At 37.0% G+C, this 19,970-nt stretch overlaps 1 protein-coding gene across 1 annotated transcript; it reads right to left on the bottom strand.

Moving 5' to 3' along the window:
• Window positions 1-1,625: 1,625 nt before the first annotated feature.
• On the bottom strand, window positions 1,626-19,612 carry TMEM19 (transmembrane protein 19). Its single transcript, XM_076007165.1, has 6 exons — window positions 18,290-19,612; window positions 15,873-15,986; window positions 6,309-6,446; window positions 5,672-5,926; window positions 4,340-4,549; window positions 1,626-2,944 (listed from the first exon to the last, which is right to left on the bottom strand). The coding sequence occupies exons 1-6, from the start codon at window positions 18,417-18,419 to the stop codon at window positions 2,781-2,783; spliced, it is 1,011 nt and encodes a 336-aa protein (XP_075863280.1). The 5' UTR covers window positions 18,420-19,612; the 3' UTR covers window positions 1,626-2,780.
• Between the last annotated feature and the right edge of the window lie 358 nt (window positions 19,613-19,970).

Raw genomic sequence — 19,970 nt, forward strand, 5'->3', positions numbered from 1 at the left:
TTAACCGGGCACGGTGGTGCGTGCCTGTAGTCCCAGCTACCTGGGAGGCTGAGGCAGGAGGATGGCTTGAGCCCAGGAGTTTGAGGTTGCTGTGAGCTAGGCTGACGCCACGGCACCCTAGCCCAGGCAAGAGTGAAACTCTGTCTCAACAACAACAAAAAATATTAACGGCCTACTCTGCATAGGGGAAGAATAGGCCTTAATTATTGGTTAAATATCTAATTACAAATATATTACAGTAAAATATGTCTAAGATTAAAAAAAGGACACAGCCACAATTTCTTATCTGCAATTTTCATATCCAAATGCTATAAAAACAGAAAGTTACTTCACAAGTTTGGTGACAAAACCTGACATGATCTCATCTGAGGCTCTATGGCCTTTAGTTATCACATTTAGTGGAGCTATTCATAATGCACCACAAAAACAGGAGTATATTTGATAATGGGGTGCTACCCTGGACGTTTGTAGTAGTTTTGAGTGAAATATTTTATATAGACTGTTAATTTTCCAAAATTTGAAAAATCTTGACTCCAAAACACAACTAGCCCTAAGATTTCAAATAAAAGATTACAAGGCAGTATTTCCCCAAACTCTTAATGATATGGTTATTCCACCAAACCCAAGATGCTCCCAGTAAATATTTTTATCCCCCAGTATGTGATGAAGATGAAACTCCAGGAAAGCTAAAAAGGCATATTAGAACACCATGCAATCTGCATGAAAAAATTGACACAATGATTTGGTAAGTGTAAAGTTGTAAAACATTGTGCAGTTACCAGAGGCTATTTATCCATAAGGATAGCATACTGTGCTGGTGCTAATAGTTGTCTTCTTAAAAGTGAAAAGTCTCATTCTTTCAAAGCTACTTTTAGATATAGTGCTTTCAGACATTCATTAGTTCTCAACCTGGCTAAACATTAAAATTTCCCCGAGCCTTCTAAAAATACCCACACATGGACCTCATCTTCTGACATTCCGATTTACTTGGCCTAGAAAGGGGCCTTTGCAACTGTGTTTTAAAAACTCCCTACATGGGCGGGCATGATGGCTCAGGTCTGTAATCCTAGCACTCTGGGAGGCCGAGGTGGGAGGATCGCTCAAGGTCAGGAGTTCAAGACCAGCCTGAACAAGAATGAGACCCTGTCTCCACAAAAAAATAGAAAGAAATTAGCTGAACAACTAAAAATATATAGAAAAAATTAGCCGGGCATGGTGGCACATGCCTGTAGTTCCAGCTACTTGGGAGGCTGAGGCAGAAAGATCACTTGAGTCCAGGAGTTTGAGGTTGCTGTGAGCTAGGCTGATGCCACGGCACTCTACCCCAGGAAACAGAGCAAGACTCTGTCTCAAACAATAAATAAATAAATAAAAACTCCCTACATAATCATTCTAATGTGTAGCCACAGCTTTAACAAGCCTCAATGTCCAGGCTATACTCCAGATCAGGTAAATCAGAATTTTGAGGCTTGAGGCCCAGACACAAGTATTTTTTTAAAACATGCAAACTACTGATTTGATTGGCTTAAGGATTAAGGGTGTGACTGACTGTTTTGCTTTTCTTCCTGAACTAAGTCAGCTCTACATTGGCACTATAGTAGGATCACAAATAAAGAATTCTAGCCTTCATCCACTCATGTGGTGGTTTATTCAAGGATTCCTTCCCCAATTTCTTTACGAAAGCAAAATGGGCCAGGAAAAAAAGGTACAGCGATCACATGAGAAACATTTAAAAATACTTTTAGTAAAATAATCCATTCCACGTCAAAACTCCTTTAGCACATAGTAAATCAGAGTGAAGAACAAAACTGAAAAGCAGAATTCACTTTAGTTGAGACTACAATGTAAAGAAGAGCACAACTTAGATGTACATAATAGGAAATCATACCATTTTCCAGCAACTTATAGCATAGTAAATTTTTAAAAAATACAATAATTTTCCACTGACTCTGTTTGGGATGCCAATAATAAACCATATTCTTATACATACTTCAAAGAAAGCTAGACAATACATTAAGAATATTGAATTCAAGATAGTTTCTGTTCAGAGAACAACTGAACTATATAGTAAGGTGCACATTTTTTAGATATAAGATAATGTTCTCTTGCTTTTAGTTAAAAATATTTTTTTCATACTTTATAATGGTCATATGAAAAAGGCATTTACTTTTTTTTATCATCACTAACCCTGAGGAAGGAAGAACAAGTGTGGAGTATGCTACATAAGTCACTAGGGACCAATTTCCACATTTTTCACAATTGTGATGGCAAGGTAAATGGAGAAGTGTAGGATACTACACTTATTTAGGCTTCCACATATATTAGCTTAAAACATTTAAGGTAGATACAACATTTGGGTAACTGGCACAGTAGCATTTCTTTGCCTCAACTGAGAACCATTTTAAACATCATCACTTTTAGACTATGTTGGTTTAAACAAACAAAAACAAATTAATACCTGACTATGTAGGAATACATTGACTATGTAGGAATTTTCAATTCAATATATAGCAATATGTAGGGACAATGTAGCTTCACTGCTCAAGAACCTCCGTTCAGCAGAAGAAAAATACGTGTAAGTTCTATGAACTCTTCTCTTTCACTAGAAAGATGCTAGCTGTTACAGGGAGTTGAGAGGAAAACAGAATTCTACCACAATGGAATAAGGGTGGAACTAGTAATTCTGCTTTGCCACTACAAGTATTATTGTTAGGATAAAAGTTGGAATTGCAAATTTAGGTGGACTCACCAGTTTTGACCTGTGGAAATGAAATAAAAGTTTACTCCCTGGGCCAAAAACCCGAAGCAGCTGTTGGGAGCAAGAGGGCAATAAGGACAGAAGAAAACAGATTCACTGCGTTGTTATCAAGAATGGGTTTCCCTGCTATGTACTTTGCCTCATTCGTTGGGCTGTTGACCACCATGCCAGTGCTTTCATCCAAACCTGAAGTGGAAAAGAAGAAAGTGAGGTGGAAAACCCAAATGACTTGATTAAAAGAAAAAAAAAATTACCTTTTTTCCTCCAAAGTAGATACTTTTTTGAAAGATTCTCAGTGACTTGTAAAATGACATGATTTATATGATGAGAGATATGGAACCCTTGATTACAAAAGGCCTCTTTGAATAAATGAGTTTCAGCACACTTTGGTAATGTTCTCAATACCTCTGGAGTTGATTCATAAGTGGAAAAGAGAATGTTAAAAGCAGAAAGGGCATGAAATTGGCAGCCTGGGCCTGCCTTCTCAATGGTTTCCCCTCCACAATCAACCTGTGATGTCCCAGAGAGTAAGGTTCATGTCTGTGGTCTCAGGACTGCATCTACAGGGCCCAGCATAGTGTTGGCACAAAGGAGGAACACAAAGATTTATAGGATGAATTAGTAGTCTCCCCTAATGTGCACATTTCTTTTTCAATCCACTCAATATGATCAGAACTTCACCAGTTATAATGAAACCTAGGCTCTCGGGGGCTTGGAAAAAAAAAAGAAACCTAGGTTCTCTAAAAAAGATGTGTACTCTGTATATGTGTGTGTGGGGGGGTGTGTAGAGTTATTGACCCTTTAATGGGAATTCAAATTAGATAGCTTCTTCCTTAGCATCTAAATGAGACTAACAAAACTGAGAGAGCAAATACTCTGATGGGTGGGGAGAAGAATGGAAGGGAGCATAGATTATTCTGGGGCATGAAGAGCACTGGGAGGACTGTACTCAGAGAAACTGTTTCTAGCCTCCCGGCTCCTCATGATGTCAATCAAAGGTGAAGACATGGTCGGTGAGAGTGTGGAGCAAACATATACCTAATAGAATATGTCAGCACACTGATAGGACACGAGAGCTTCAGAAGCAAAACACAGAAAATTCTGAGGAAAACTTACTTTCCCATGTGTCTTGTGAGTGGGGCTAAAAACTCAGTGGTCAGGACAGCAAGCACGATGTCACAGTAGGAAAGTAGGTCATGTGTATTAGTCAGATTAGTACAATAGTTATCCCTCAAATGGACTTGGAAAACAAATTAAAATTATATGATCCCAAATGTCCTGCTTTCCTGGGATTGGGTGATGGTGATGGCCCAAAAGCAAAAGCATCTGTTTCCTGCACCATCATATCCTCCCCACATAGCTTCTAATCATTGCTCTGCATGACTAATTCTCTTTCAATTAATTTAACACAAAAGAAAAACAAAATTGTGGAAGAGACTTTGCCCTATCATTTTTGGTCCCTCAACACCCTGCATCTTTGGATTTATTTTTAATTGTCACGTCTTTTTTTTACTTTTCTTTTCCGATTTCTTCCCCATTTCTTTAATATACTAAGATGCAATAATAAGGAAATGTTCTTACCAGTAAACTGCATTGTAGCCCCTAAATATGAGTCCACAATTGATCCTAGTAATCCAGCTAGACCCCCAAATGCAATAATTGGCCACTGGGGTGCAGAAATGTCTAAATCATTCACAAAAACCAACTGTGTGAGGAAGTATGCGATGCCCACAAAGGTACCACCAAGGAGACTTGAGGCAAGGCCCACCACTGTAACTCCTCCGTTGGTCCCTGAAGAAGAAACATGCGTAAAATCACCTGGTTAACATTCAGCAAACACATAAAGTCAAGGAAAACAAAAAATTTTGATACCTCTCTAATCATGGCTAATTCAAATAAAGCATTCTCTTTAATGCAGTCTCAAGACCATAGCATACTTAGAAAACTGTTTTTTCTCTGTAGTAACTCCTGAGATTCTTAGCAGTACAGTGGAATGGTTCCATGGAGCCAGACTGCATGGTTTCAATCTTAGTTCTGCCACTCTCAAGCTGTTGACTGTGGTTAATTTATCTTAACTACTCTAGGCTGTAGTTTCCTTGTTTGTTAAGATGGAAAAGAACCAATTCATATGATTATTAATATTATGAGTATTAAGTGGTAATAAATGTAAAGCAGTTAGAACAGTGCTTTGTAGTAGGTATTCTACTATAATAACTAATATGTTAGCGATCATAATAATGATAAGAGGAAAAGAAAAAAGGAGGAGGAGAAAAAGGTGATGGAGAAGGAGAGGGTGGAGGAGAAAGAAAGGAAGAAGAAGATTACAAAAAAGAAGCAGTACAGATTAAGTATTCCTTATCTGAAATGTTTGAGACCAGAAGTGTTTCATATTTGGATTTTTTTCAGATTTTGGGATATCTGCATAATACGTACTTAGTGGTTAAGCGTCCCAAATCCGAAAATTTGAAATCCAGAATGCTATAATGAGCATTTCCTTTGAGCGTCCTGTTAGCACTCAAAAAGTTTCAGATTTTGGAGCATTTCAGATTTGGATGTGCAATTTGTAGTAGTAGTTGATAAAGTTAATGGGGAACTGAGATGATATCAAACACTAATTATGTAACAGGCCCTCAAGAAATACTCTATCACTCCCCTCTTTTCTTTCCCCATTGTTATGTTTGTAGGTCAATCTCTATGTTTTTGTATTGTTTATCTAGGTCTTGCTAACATTTCCTACAAATATTATTTCTTATCACCAATTTAATAGCCTATAGCAGTTTTCTAATTTGCCTTTATTTAAGGAGACTAAATACAATTCTTAAAAGGTTCTAAAATAAGAAATACATTAAATTAAGAAGTTTTTTTGTTTGCTTATTTTGGCTGTTTTTTTAAGAAACTCAAATCAAGACTCACCAACTGGAACCTTCTCCCACGTTGTTATCAGCCTTGGCGGGCTTTTACTTAGAACTGTGCCAACTTCTGAAGCCCAGGTGTCTCCAGCAGAGCAGGCCAGTGCAGCCAAGAGAGACAAACACATCCAGGAAGCAGTGTACTGCTTGGAAAAATCTATTGGGATTTCCCCAGGACCACTTTCTATCATGTAGAGCAGGGCCAGCTCTGTGGGCACAGCTCCATTACAGAACACCTGAACCCAATTCCTTTGCCCTCCTGAAAACAGATGAAAAGGATAAGAAATATTTTCTTCTCAGAAAGAAAATCATGCAGTTATAGAAATTTATATTTTAAGGTTTAAGAAAAATGACTGATGTTTAAAAAAAAGACTAAAAGTGCTATGGCACCTTCACCCATATTGTATTCTGTTATTATTAAATCTGTAATAATTAAAGATAGACTCTAGTGCTTCTAAAACTCTGCTGTTATGTACTATTGTGGTGAGATAAATGACAAACCAAATTAGGCTATTAAAGTAATTCTTATATAAAAAATTTACCTTTTTTGACAGTCTAAACAATGGGTTCTGATTAAAAGCTTATGTTGGGATGGAATAAAGTTTACTATTTTGAATAATATCAAACAAAATTAATCTTACCTTCCTTATATTCTGAATCTAGACGCTTCTTTGTTTCTCCCTTCCATTTAGTGAGTTTTGAAGAAGTAAGAAAAAACATCAGCAAAGATGTAAAAAAGCTGAAATTTGCAATGGTTAGGATAAATCCAACCACTAGCCCTGAAAGAAACATACAAACACAGAATTACACTCAAATACATTAATGATGTAAAAAAAGAATTTTTTCAGTTAATTTTACACTATAATCAGAAATGTATATCTATAATATATTTGCACCTTACCAATTAAATTATTACCAAGCAGCAAACTGAATGTCATTTTTATTATATTGATTTTTTTTTTTTTTTTTTTTGAGACAGAGTCTCGCTTTGTTGCCCGGGCTAGAGTGAGTGCCGTGGCGTCAGCCTAGCTCACAGCAACCTCAAACTCCTGGGCTCGAGTGATCCTTCTGCCTCAGCCTCCCAGGTAGCTGGGACTACAGGCATGTGCCACCATGCCCGGCTAATTTTTTATATATATATATCAGTTGGCCAATTAATTTCTTTCTATTTATAGTAGAGACGGGGTCTCGCTCAGGCTGGTTTTGAACTCCTGACCTTGAGCAATCCGCCCGCCTCGGCCTCCCAAGAGCTAGGATTACAGGCGTGAGCCACAGCGCCCGGCCATATTATATTGATTTTTTTTTAACCATATTTTGGGTTTCTTCTCAAACAATGCCATAGGAATAGAAGACAAACTTTTTATAATCAAGTTGCAGAACAGAATGAACAGTAGTGATTTCATTATTAAACAATATATATTTTATATATCATATATACTGTTATATATATATATATATATATACATATATATATATATATATATATATACACACACATACAGATAGAAAGCTAGTTTGATGAATTCCAAACCTAACCATGGCTTTCTCTGGGGAGATGAGATTATAGAATTTTTCAACTGTATACCTTTTATAATTTTCCCCCATAGCCTGAAATAGTTTTCTCCCTACTTTATAAAGGAAAGTCAAAAGAAATGAGCTTTTTTTTTTTTTTTTTTTTGAGACAGAGTCTCACTTTGTTGCCCAGGCTAGAGTGAGTGCCGTGGCGTCAGCCTGGCTCACAGCAACCTCAATCTCCTGGGCTCAGCGATCCTCCTGCCTCAGCCTCCCGAGTAGCTGGGACTACAGGCATGCGCCACCATGCCCGGCTAATTTTTTTTTTGTATATATATTTTTAGTTGGTCAATTAATTTCTTTCTATTTTTGGTAGAGACGGGGTCTCGCTCAGGCTGGTTTCGAACTCCTGACCTTGAGCGATCCGCCCGCCTCGGCCTCCCAAAGTGCTAGGATTACAGGCGTGAGCCACCGCGCCCAGCCAAGAAATGAGCTTTTTATGCTTTTCAAAGAACTTTGATCTGCTCTCTCATTATGCCTCACAAACTATGATGAGGGGATAGAGGGTTTTTCTTAGCTAAGTTTTCCTGGGTAAATACACAAAAATAATCCTGCATTTAATGTGACACTAAAACCAGAATATGTTCTGTGAATGTGATTATAGATTTTTAGACTTTTCTCTGCCTTTTTAGATTTTGTTCAGGCAAACAAAAACTAAAGAAGGGGACATCTTTCAACTTTTGATGAGTGACCAATTTCAAGAAAAGCTTATTAAAACCTGCAGTTCAATCAGGAAAACAAAGAAGGAAGCTTACATTTCATGACACAAAAGAAAAAAGGCAAAAGAAAGATGCATTCTTGATATCACAGCAATGTGGAAAAGGCCATTGAAATCAATTGCTAATTTAGCTGAACATGCTTGAGACTTAACTTGCTGTGGGTTGTTTAAGAAGTTATAAAACCTCTCTCTAGGTAATTCCTAGAGAGTACAAACATATTCTGGAATGGGTTTTTAAAATCACCCAGATAATCCTTAAAGGCTATTTGTTACAAAATTTGAAAATGTTCTTGTGAATAAAATTTGGTTGGAGAGGGAGCAAATACCTTCATCTTTATCACCACAACAGTTTAATTCTACAAAAATGAATCAGAGTGAAAATATGAGTTAAATTAGCCATCTATAATAAGTGACAAAACAAGAAATAAGTGACAACTAAGAATATACAAAATTCAATCAAGGTGACCCCAGGAAATTAAGAACTGGATGTGACTGTCCCTAAGAACGCCTTTATCTCAAATGAATTGTTCTATACATTATATATAAAAAGAATATGGTAAGAGATGGAGGTAGTCTGAATAGTAGCTATAAAACGAGAGTTTCAAAAACTGAATTTGTCATTATGTCTTGAGCATGGTCCAGGTAAAGGTGGTTTAACTAAACAACTCCAATATTTGGCTTAATTATTAAGTATAAATCTGTCATAGACAGAGCTTTACAGTCTATGGACATTACATTTATACAACTATTCATAATTCTTCTCATTCTGACTGTATACTCACCAACCTAACTTTTAAAAAATATTTTTAACTTTTATTTGGAAATAATTTCAAACTTAATAAAGGTTGTAGGAGTTAAGAACCATAAAAAAGAACACTCATATACTTTTCACCCAGATTCACCTACTATTAACACTTTGTCCCATTTGCTTTATGATTTGTGTGTGCTTTCTCTAAATGCATAAATATATATAAAATGTACTTTTTGGAACTATTTGAGGGTAAGTTATATATATCATGGTCCTTCACCTCTAAATACTTAAGTTTGTATGTTCCAATAGGGATATGCTCTTACATAATCACAGTATAGTTATGGATTATACAGTAAATGTGACATTGATATAATATTTTTATTTTACTATCTGTATTCCAATTTTGTCACCTGACTCAATAATACCCTTGTAGCATTTCCCCCTGCAGCATAGGACCCAGTCTAGGGTAGTTGTTACATCTCTTTAGTTTCTTTTAGTGTGGCCTTTTTCTTTTCTGATATTGTCATTTTTGAGAATCTAATTGTCCCATTTTTAAAAAACATGTTTCTCATCTTGAGGTGTCTGATGTGCCATAATGATTAGATCTAGGTTATGCATTCTTCACCCAGATACTACATGGGTGATGTTGTATCCCTCTCATAGTGTCACATCTGGGGGCTCCTGATGGCCATCCTCTTCTCACTGGTGATATTAATTTTGATCATTCAGTCAAGGTATTGTGTGATTTCTTTGCCATTAAATTATTATCTTTTCCTTTAGAATAAGAAGCAATCTGTGGGAAATACTTCAAAATCATGCAAATGTTCTGCCCCTTATCAAAATTTCCCCCAGTTTACCATTTCTTTATGATTTTGCCTGATCCAATCTTTGGAATGCTAATTTTCCAGCACTCTCTCCACATTTTCCAATCAGCTCTTGGCATTCTAACATAAGAAAGATCCCTCCTTCTTCCCCCCCCTACTAATAATCTATACTGATTATTATTAGTATAGATTCATGAATTCCTATTTTTTCTAATAGCTTATATTACCATGCTTTATTGTTGGCACTTAGATTGGTTCCAGATTTGGTCATTGGGAGTCCTTTTAACTGGCTACTCTGCCCTTGACATGGCCTCATCATTTTTTTTTAAGCATTTACTTTCTTTCTGGTATAACAAGACATTCTAGGCTCACCTCAAACCTACTCTGCCCCAGCCCTGTAAGCAGACATCTCTGTGAGGAGCTATGGTTCATTTTAATAGATAATGTATGTTAGACACCAAGACCTAGGTTCTCAAGTATGCTCATTGCTACTGGGGTATCTTTGCTGTTTGTGGACAGGGCAAATAATTCATACACTGATATACACAAACATACAAATATACACACAGGAATACACACACACACACACACACACACACACACACACACGTTTTAGAAATCACAAGATCATACCAAAACAAATTGTAATCCATCCCCACAGGGTTCTCTCTTGCCTTCCTCTCTTCTATATTTGTATGCCTTATTTTCCTTAGTAAGAACCCCAAGTCCCAAAATGACAAATTCACTCATTTGCTTAATCCTATATTATATCTAAAATACGTTCAGAAATCCTTCACCCAGGCTGGACGCAGTGGCTCACACCTGTATTCCTAGCACTCTGGGAGGCCGAGGCGAGAGGATTGCTCAAGATCAGGAGTTCTAAACCAGCCTGAGCAAGAGCGAGACCCCGTCTCTACTATAAATAGAAATTAATTGGCCAACTAATATATGTAGAAAAAATTAGCCGGGCATGGTGGCGCATGCCTGTAGTCCCAGCTACTCAGGAGGCTGAGGCAGCAGGATTGCTTAATCCCAGGAGTTTGAGGTTGCTATGAGCTAGGCTGATGCCATGGCACTCACTGTAGCCTGGGCAACAAAGTGAGACTCTGTCTCAAAAAAAATAAAAAAATAAATAAAGGAATGCTTCACCCATACTACCACAAACCTACTGAAAATAGTTTAGGACTTGCTTGTAATTTTCGTCTCCTCTTAACCTAAGACTGAGGTATATAGTAAAAAACAATGTTCATCGGTTACTCTTTTTTTTCCTTTCAGTGTGCTCACAGTATTCATTTGAAAGGTAATTGAGTTCATTTCAGTTTGCTTTCAGTTTTAGATTCCCCTCCTTCCAATCCCTACTGATTTAATTTCTTAAATATATAGAACATGCTTCTAAAAGTCAAACTTACACAAAAAGGTATACTTAGAAAAATGCTGGCTGGGCATGGTGGCTCACACCTATAATCCTAGCACTCTGGGAGGATGAGGCGGGAGGATCGCTTAGGTCAGCAGTTCAAAACCAGCCTGAGCAAGAGCAAGATGCCGTCTCTACTAAAAATACAAAGAAATTAATTGGCCAACTAAAAATATATAGAAAAATATTAGCTGGGCATGATGGCACATGCCTGTAGGCCCAGCTACTTGGGAGGCTGAGGCAGAAGGATTTCTTGAGCCCAGGAGTTTGAGGTTGCTGTGAGCTAGGCTGATGCCACAGCACTCTAGCCTGGGCAACAGAGTGAGACTCTGACTCAAAAAGAAAAGAAAAGAAAAGAAAAATGCCAATTCTTCTCAGATCCCCCCAATCTTTAGCAACTCCAACCTTTGTAAGCAGTTGCATTATTTTCCTTCCTGTGTTTATGTTGTATTTGTTTATTATTTCTGTGTTTCTTTTTAAGTTAGATATGTGTATTTTTCATATTTTCCCTTCTTTCTTACTTAAAAGGTAGCATTCTCTGTATGTTCTTTTGAACTTTCAAGCAAACTTTTGATAATGTTATAGTTCTTCTTTTAGGGAGAGAATGTACTAATCTGCAATGAACATTTAGGTCATTGTAACCAAGAAGCTGACATTCTGCTTTATAAATTGGTTTCTCATGAGTTTTATTGGTTTGTGTCTAAACTTGAGAAAGTTTCTAGTCTGGGTGACTGACAAAAATCTAACGCTAGCCCTGCAGGGTAGGGGATCATTTTCCCAGAATGTGATAACCACACTAAGGTACTATTATCTTGTGTGGTCCTGTCCAGGCTGCCTGCCATTATCTCTAGTTTTTCTATTTTATTTCTGCCTATGACCTGCCATCCCTGACTTATTCTGTGGTTGACAATACTCTTTTCTATGTGACTCTCATGATAAATATATTGTTATGTTAACTGAAGAATTTTATTAAATAAAATTACATTAAATAAGAGTCAATATTATACAAGATAATAAATAATCTAATATTTAATGAGTATCTATTTAATAAGGAGTTATTAAATAAATAATATTCTATTAAATAAAAGAACAGGGGACCAGGTTTCTTTTTCTGTAGTAACACTTTCCATTGCTTAGCCCAAAATTCAAATATAATAACCAATGAGACAGTTATTCATTGATTCATCCAGAGATGCTCAATTACTGGTATTTTACTTAAGTTTAATATATTTTGAAAGTGTAAGAAATAGGAGAACTTGGTATAAAGTAGGAATAAAGCACTTCAGCTTTCGAATTGAGTAGTTTGGAGTTCAAACTTTGGCTTCTCTACTTACCTCTGTGAGACTAGCCTCTTTAAGCTTCAATTTCACATTGGTGAAATGAGAATAATCAAAATTCCTATCACACTGGCTTGCTATAAAAAGTTAGAGATGACTTTTGTAATATGTTTATTATATTACCATATAATAGGATGTAGGAGACCCTTAAGTAATGTTAGCTAATGTCATTGGTATTGACAGCAGTGACAGTTCCAGTGCAAAAGCTCAACGATGATAAATATTATTGTTATTCAAACTTTAAGTTTTTTCAACTGATTTTTAAAATGTTATAAAAGTAGTACATAACTATTGGAGTAGAAAGCCAAAACATATGGAAGTATATGAACTGAAAGTCAAACTGTCTGCCCTCTTCCCCTTCATGAATAGTAATTATTAACAATTTGTTCTACTGTCTTTAAAAAAAAACCCCAAAGTAGAAAGGCCCTAAAACAACCTACAATGAGATGTTACAAATGGCAAATGGCATCTATATCCCTTTTACTTCAATCACCTTAAAATACTACATAAAGTGATCAATGTTCATGTTGATGACAGGTTCAGATTGAGGAAGTAAATTTAAGACAGCATGCTCTGAAGGAATGCTTTCCTTCATGTAGTCTAAAAATATCTTGGAACTTTTGGCAACTCCCAGGTATGCCTACATTTTTAGATTAGTAACTGCTGCCTCTTTTTCATGACTGTTCTACCTCTCCACTGCACCCCATGAATCTCTAATTATCAATGATTAGGGGTTCATATATGGGACAATAAGGTACTCACAAAGAACTTGAAGATTCAAGGATTATGGTTGCCTTCTGAGCATAAAGGTAAATTCTATCTAGATGCCATCTAAGAGAGTAAAAGAACACTGTCTACAAATATCTGATAGTGAGAATAGAGTTACATTCCAAATTCTAACTAAGGTGACCTGTGTAACTCTGGGAGGCAGAAGAGGGAAAGGCAAGGCTGAAATTTCATAGTAATTTAATCAACCCAAATCTATCTAATCTATTGTTTTATATGCATTTTATAGTAATTGGTTACCCCAAAACATAGAAAATGAAGGCCAAAAGAACCAGAAGTTGGCAGACTTGTCAAAGTCTGTCCAAGGGAGGGGACCCTTTGACTTGTGTACACGTATTACTGCTTCTCAGACTTTGTACTCACCAAAGCAACCTTATAATTATAATCTGGCTTCTCAAGTGGCCTGACTACAAAAATAGGACATGCCTGAACAGTGATGATTGTATTCCAGTTTGCCTGGTAGCTCTAGATGCAATCACATTAATAAAGCAGCATTCTGGCTTATATATCAATCCCTTATGACAATGAGCAATGTTCAGCTAGTTTTCTTAGGCTCACAGAGATATGTTTCTACTTTAGACAGACTAAACATAAGACCTGAATTACAGTGACAAAAAAGAGGCAAGGCCACCCTTGTGGCCAGAATAATTTGAATAATTGTTATAGCTTTGGAAGAGTCATGTAACCTCTTTATGCCTCAGTTTTCTTGTCATAAAAAATGAAGTTTTTAATATTTAACCTAGAGAAGGATATATCATTAATTTACTGAAGCTTAACTTGAGGGCACCTCACTTGCAATAGTACTTTCCAAGGCCTTGGGAAGAGCCCTAGCAATAAGTTCTCATGGTCCTATGGTTTTGTAAATTTTGCAAAGGTAAAATATTTTTGTACTCTTTTTCTTAAAAGGGGCTCCCCAAATTATATAAGCTTCACTACCCTACCCCCAAAACCTGGATCTACCCTTGATTTCATTTTTAGGGCATAGTGAGATTAAATGAAGTAATTACTATCAAATTCTTAGCTGGACACATAGCCAACATGTATTGAGTACTTATTATTATTAGGTAGAGTTCTTCAGAATCATGCTAATTCTCTTTTTGTCATAAATGAGAAACATTGTTCAAGTTGTATTGAGGTTTTTTTTTCCATTCTGAGTCAGTAGTTGAGAATTAAAGTTAGCTAGATATGTTGACATTTTCAAGTTAATTTTTTTACCAAATAATCAACAAGTGTTAGGAATGATTATGTTTTATTTATTTAACAAATGCTTATTTTTCACTTACTATGTATCAGGCACTGCTGTTAGCACTTTAGAATTAACTCATTTATTACAAATAATTGGAATAAGCTCTGCTTGAATGTAATAATACAGAGTTATGCTTTGCTAAAAAAATGTTCTTTCTCAGGTATCCTGGCCTTGGTATTTATTATTGTTGACCTATAGCAAGAAAGCTCAAGTCCTTCTTGAAATTCCATCTTCCTTTAGCCTCCATGCTACTTCTCTTACTTTTCTGATCTCTATGTTTGTTTCTTTCCTGCTACCATTTCCTTTCCTATCTTCTAGCCCTTGGGCCTCTACGCTTACCTATTGTGATTTAGAATTAAAAAATATATATTTGAAACCTAGCACTGCCACTGTTATCGGTGTGAATTTTGGCCGTTATCGAACCTGGGAACCTCATTTTCTTCATCTCTTATAAAATGGGTCCAATAGTAATACTTTATGAGCTGATTGGGCTTCTGGACTTGCCCATTCTAAATAATCCTCATCCTGTAATGATTATATCCCATAGGAAGTATTTTGGGGGAATCCTCAAATTTTTGTGTTTATAACACTGGTAGGACATAAAAGTTCTAATGTCAAATCAGATCATGTCATGCTCCTGTTTTGAGGCAGGGAGATATTACCTAGTTTGGAATGAAACTCTTACTGTAGTCTATAAACCCCAATATGACTCAGCCCTTGTCTATTTCTTCAACTTTATCTCTACTATTTAAACGAGCCTTATTCTTCTCACTCTCAAATAAGGCAGGCCTGTACATGTCAGGGCTTTTGCATTTGTTATTCTGCCAGGCTGGAATATCCTCTCAGATCTTCTCATTACTAGCTTCTTCAGGTCCCAGCTTAAAATGATTTCCTTAAAGAATGACCCACATCTTCCAACAAGACAACATATACACTATTGTCTTTTTTCTCATGAACTTCATCATTATCTCAAAAGTTTTATATATTTTATTATCTATCTGCCCTAAAGAATAAAAATTCCATGAGAATTGAAATCTTGTCCTTGTTCACAGCTACATCCCCAGTCTCTAGAACAGTGGCACAGAGTAGTAACTGCTTATTAAATATTTGCTAAAAGAAAGAATAAATACCCTGTCCTCAACTTGGTTCTGAAAAATTAATCTAGAACACTAAGTCTGGACTGCCTTGCTTGAGATTATTAATAGCAATTTCCAAGAGTTATTCTTTCCAACTGTTCCTTTATGTTACACCTAGGAGAAATGGTTCAATGTTTCTGTTAGGAGACTAATCAAATGAAAGGAACAGAATAGGTCCTTTCTCAAAAGTCTATCCTATTAATCTACTTTATATCAATTACAAAGTTAAATTTGTATGACACACTAAAACTGCTTGTTACTTGGGAAATTTTAACAGGAATGCTGAGCAATACATAATTTTATCATGTCTAAAATATATAATGTTATGATTTGTAGTCTCATATATTCTGAATTTAGAAAACATAAATTTAAATTATATAAGCAAGCACTGATTATATAAACATTCAAAATGAAAACATACCTCCTAAAGCTCCACTATGATCTAGACTTTTCTTTTTAAAGCCATTAGAGACGATCAAAACAGGAACAACAACAGAAAACAGCCAACGCCAAGGAGAAACAGGCCGTAAATTACCTGAAAAATTATAACAGTGGAACACAAATTGTGAAGTCTGCACAGGTTAATCTTGGCAGTAAGCTTTGATAACTGCTATCTGGATTAAAATACTATCAAAAGTAGAGAGACTGAGATGAATTCACCAAAGAAAAATATAGTCATGTGTCACTTAATGATAGGTATATGTTCTGGGAAATGTGTCCTTAGGCAACTTTATCATTTGCAAACATAGACAGTACTCACACAAACCTAAACTGCATAGTCTACTATACACCTAGGCTATATGAAGAACATGCAGCCTCAAAGCCACATGTGGCTCTCCAGATCCCCAAGTGTGGTCCCTAGACCAAATATAAACTTCAGGAACAAATCCTTTTACTAAAAAGGATTAGTTAATTACAACACAATGGTTAATATTTTGTATCTAAACATAGAAAATGTACAGTAAAAATGCAGTATTATAACTTTATGGACCATTGTCTATGTAGTCTGTCATTGAAACATCATTATGAGGCACATGACTGTATTTATGTTGAAATTTGTATATTTTCAGAGGGGCAATCTTACCAGGAAATGGTCAAATAAGTTATGTCCAAGTTTTGAGAATATTTACAGCTATTAAAATATTTATAATGGGTATTTCAAACATGGGCATTTGGAAATTGAATCTCTAATTCCTCATTTCTCTGAAAGGCATGTATTAAATTTCAAGACCTACACAGAAAAAATTCTTATTTAACAGGATCTTATTCCTCCCTCTGCCTTTCAGAGCACACCTGATTCAATGGTTAGAAATTGACTTTTCCAAAGGTTGCATCCAGCTCCCAGATGTTTTGTTTGGCTAGCAGTGTTTTCAAACAATTTGAGTCAATAATTAAAGATTAGGAGATTTCATATTAAAAAACTAGATTCTTGGCTTCTGTTTTAAAAACCTTAAGTTCTGGCCTACATGGTAGAATTAATTGAAGGTGAAGAAAGGCCTCCTTTTTTAGACGACCCATGGTTTCCCTGTTTTAATTCCCCACCACTTCTGACAGATTCATAAACACCAAGACTGAATGATTTCCTTATAGTAAAGAAAAATGTGAACTATTTCTTGTGTCCATGTTTCTATCAAAAATGGGAAAATGAAAGCCAAAGAGGGGCAAGCATTCATCAAAAAATGGGAAAAATCCTATTTGTGAAAGTAAAAACTATTGACACGTTTAATATGCAAAAACTTGGCCAGTTCCATTCATTTGCAGATGACTGGCCCCAGGTGAACACTTTAATTTACAAATCCTGGCTTATTCTATTTAGTTTAGGTCATAATTAATCCTGTCACCAAGAATCTTCTCTCACTTCCCTCCCCCCAAACTCCTATTCCCTATTGTGAATCATTATGAATGAATAGCCTACTGTACCCTGGAGAACACCTATCCAATTTATTCACAGACTCTTCACAAAAGGATTAAGATCTGAAATGGCAATCATTTATGATATAACCATTTACAAGAATTCATTTTCTCACTCTCCTTTTCACTTTTTCCTTTGTTCTGAACTGACCAGTATTTTGTCTTTACAGGAGTACCAAGGAAGTTTGTGTGTAGACATGCTCATGCTCTAAGGCCCTTCAAAGCCTTAAAGACCTGAGTCCAGAGTAGCTTATGGCAAAGTAGCTTCAGGCTTTAAAACGAGTCTATTCTTCTGAAGTGACCAAATGTCAAACAAATCCTTCAAATCTCAAATATAAACATTATACTGTCTTTCTTATTTTTACAGGACACTTGAAACTGATAAACTACATTACTAATATTCTTATTCAAAATTAAAAACATCACTGAGATTGCTTTAAAACTATGTTTCACCTCACTTACTTTTTAACCAAGATAGACAGCATGATTACATAAAAATATTAAAGACATTTTGAAATAGGCATAGCTAGTATTCTCACACAAGAATCTATTAAAGGGTTTAAAACGTTCAAAGCACTGTTTATGTTTGTAAGTTAAATTCAGATTGTGGATGTTAAGTAAACACAACCATTCATAACCACAAGTTCACAATGGTACAATTTCAAATTCTGGGGATTAGATTATAAAAAAACAATTTAGAACAGCAAAGTAGTTTGAGGTCAGGAATTCAAGAACAGCCTGAGTAAGAGTGAGACCCCGTCTCTACAAAAATAGAAAAAAATTAGCCAGGTGTGGTGGCTCCTTTCTGTTGTCCTAGCTACTTGGGAGTCTGAGGTTGCAGTGAGCTATGATGACGTCACTGCACTCTACCCAGGGCAACAGAGTGAAACTGTCTCCCCCCCACACACACAGAAAAATCATACTTACCATAGTAAGTGCTTGCAGTCATTGACATAATCCAGAAAGCTAAAGAAATGGAAATGATCAGGCTCAATATAATTATATTAGTTATCATCTTTACATATCTTTTGCATATATTGTCGTCAAGATCTGTCATGGAAGGTAAGGATTATGAGCACCTGAGGGAGAAAATATATAGCGTTTCTGAGAGATATAAAGTCATTCAAGCTGCCAGCAAAAAACTCGTTTAGAGGCAAACATAAATGCCAACATCTTCCACCGATCAAACAAAAAGAAAAAATATGAACTCAAAGTCTTTCCAGAAACTGCTGCTAGTGGAGAGCTCCAACTCGTATGAACTAGGTCTACGCCTACTGGAAAAGCAAACAGCGTCCCCTCAGAGCCGGCTCCGGGCTGGCAGTCACTTCACACCTGAACTCCACCGCCAGGAAGGTGAAAGGCAAGGCCGAGGCAGCCAATCCGCGGCCCCGGGCGGCGAGCTCCGCCCACACCGCCCGTCGCAGCGCTACCACACGCCGCCGACGGGGAGTGTCTGCTGGCGCAGAGGCGCAACGTGGGGCGTCCGAACCTGGGCGAGTCTGGGCGGTGAGCCCGGCGCGCCTAAGCGCGGTCACGTCCCGACAGGCGCCTGCGCTACCCCAAGGTCCAGGTCTAGCCGGCCAGAGGCGAGACCCTTGGGGCTCAGCCCGCACCTCACCGAGCCTCCGCCTCTTGCGACTCGCCTCCTGCGCGCATGCGCCGCAGGCGCGTGAGGACTCCGCCTAGCTCACGTGAGCAGGGACTGCTGGAACTTGGGCCGGCTGTGTTTACCTTGCTGCTGAGGATGTGGACATCTGGGACCTTAGGTCTTTGCGTTTGCGGACGTCCTTCACCCTGAGAAGTGAAACCACCACCAGGATAGTAATAGAATAACGAAATGAAAGTGAATTTAGACCCTGTAAATACATTTCAAGCATAATATCCGAATCCTTCATCTATGAAGAGTTTGTGCCAATTATTAATACTATTATGGATTTGGGGGGGAGGGGAACATAGTGTGTTGTAGAAACAGAATTTTGTGACCTAGAAAATTATTTAAGGCCGGGCGCGGTAGCTCGTGCCTGTAATCCTAACACTGGGTAGTCAAGCCTTAGGCCTGTGTGAGCAAAAGCGAGACCCTGTTTCTACACACACACACATGCACACGAAAGTAGGAAAGAAAAGTTAGCTAGGCGTGGTGGCGCATGCCTGTAGTCTCAACTACTGGGAAGGCTGAGCAGGAGGATAGCTTGAGCCCAGGAGTTTGAGGTTGCAGTGAGCTATGATGATGCCACTGCACTCTAGCCCTGGCGACAGAACAAGACCTTGTCTCAAAAAAAGAAAGAAAAAAGAAAATCATTTAAAACAATATTGTCTAGTACTTATAAAGTGCCAGACTCTGCTGACTGCTAGCGATGTAAAGATACAAGTAAACACAGTTCTTGCTACTGAGCTTTCACATAATTGTCTTAATACCACTTACATTGTGAGAATATCTGCTCCTATTCCACTCATAATTAAAGTGTGTGCAGTCAATTTATTTAGAAAGCAGAATGTCTTGTTAGCATTAAAAATCCGAGTCTTGTCACTGATTTCATGTTTTATTTGAAATTAACCTTTGGTGGCCAAGAATAAAAGTAACTAAATGATAATTAAAGTATTTAATATA

Source organism: Microcebus murinus, chromosome 10 (assembly GCF_040939455.1).
Source record: "Microcebus murinus isolate Inina chromosome 10, M.murinus_Inina_mat1.0, whole genome shotgun sequence".
Taxonomy (NCBI): domain Eukaryota; kingdom Metazoa; phylum Chordata; class Mammalia; order Primates; family Cheirogaleidae; genus Microcebus; species Microcebus murinus.

Excerpts from the sequence above, each read along its gene's own strand:
- TMEM19 (XM_076007165.1), bottom strand. The coding sequence starts at position 18,419 with ATGACAGATCTTGACGACAATATATGCAAAAGATATGTAAAGATGATA. Across the intron at positions 15,987-18,289 it reads GACTGCAAGCACTTACTATG|GTAATTTACGGCCTGTTTCT; the intron begins GTAAGTATGATT and ends ATAATTTTTCAG. Across the intron at positions 6,447-15,872 it reads TCATAGTGGAGCTTTAGGAG|GGCTAGTGGTTGGATTTATC; the intron begins GTATGTTTTCAT and ends TGTTTCTTTCAG.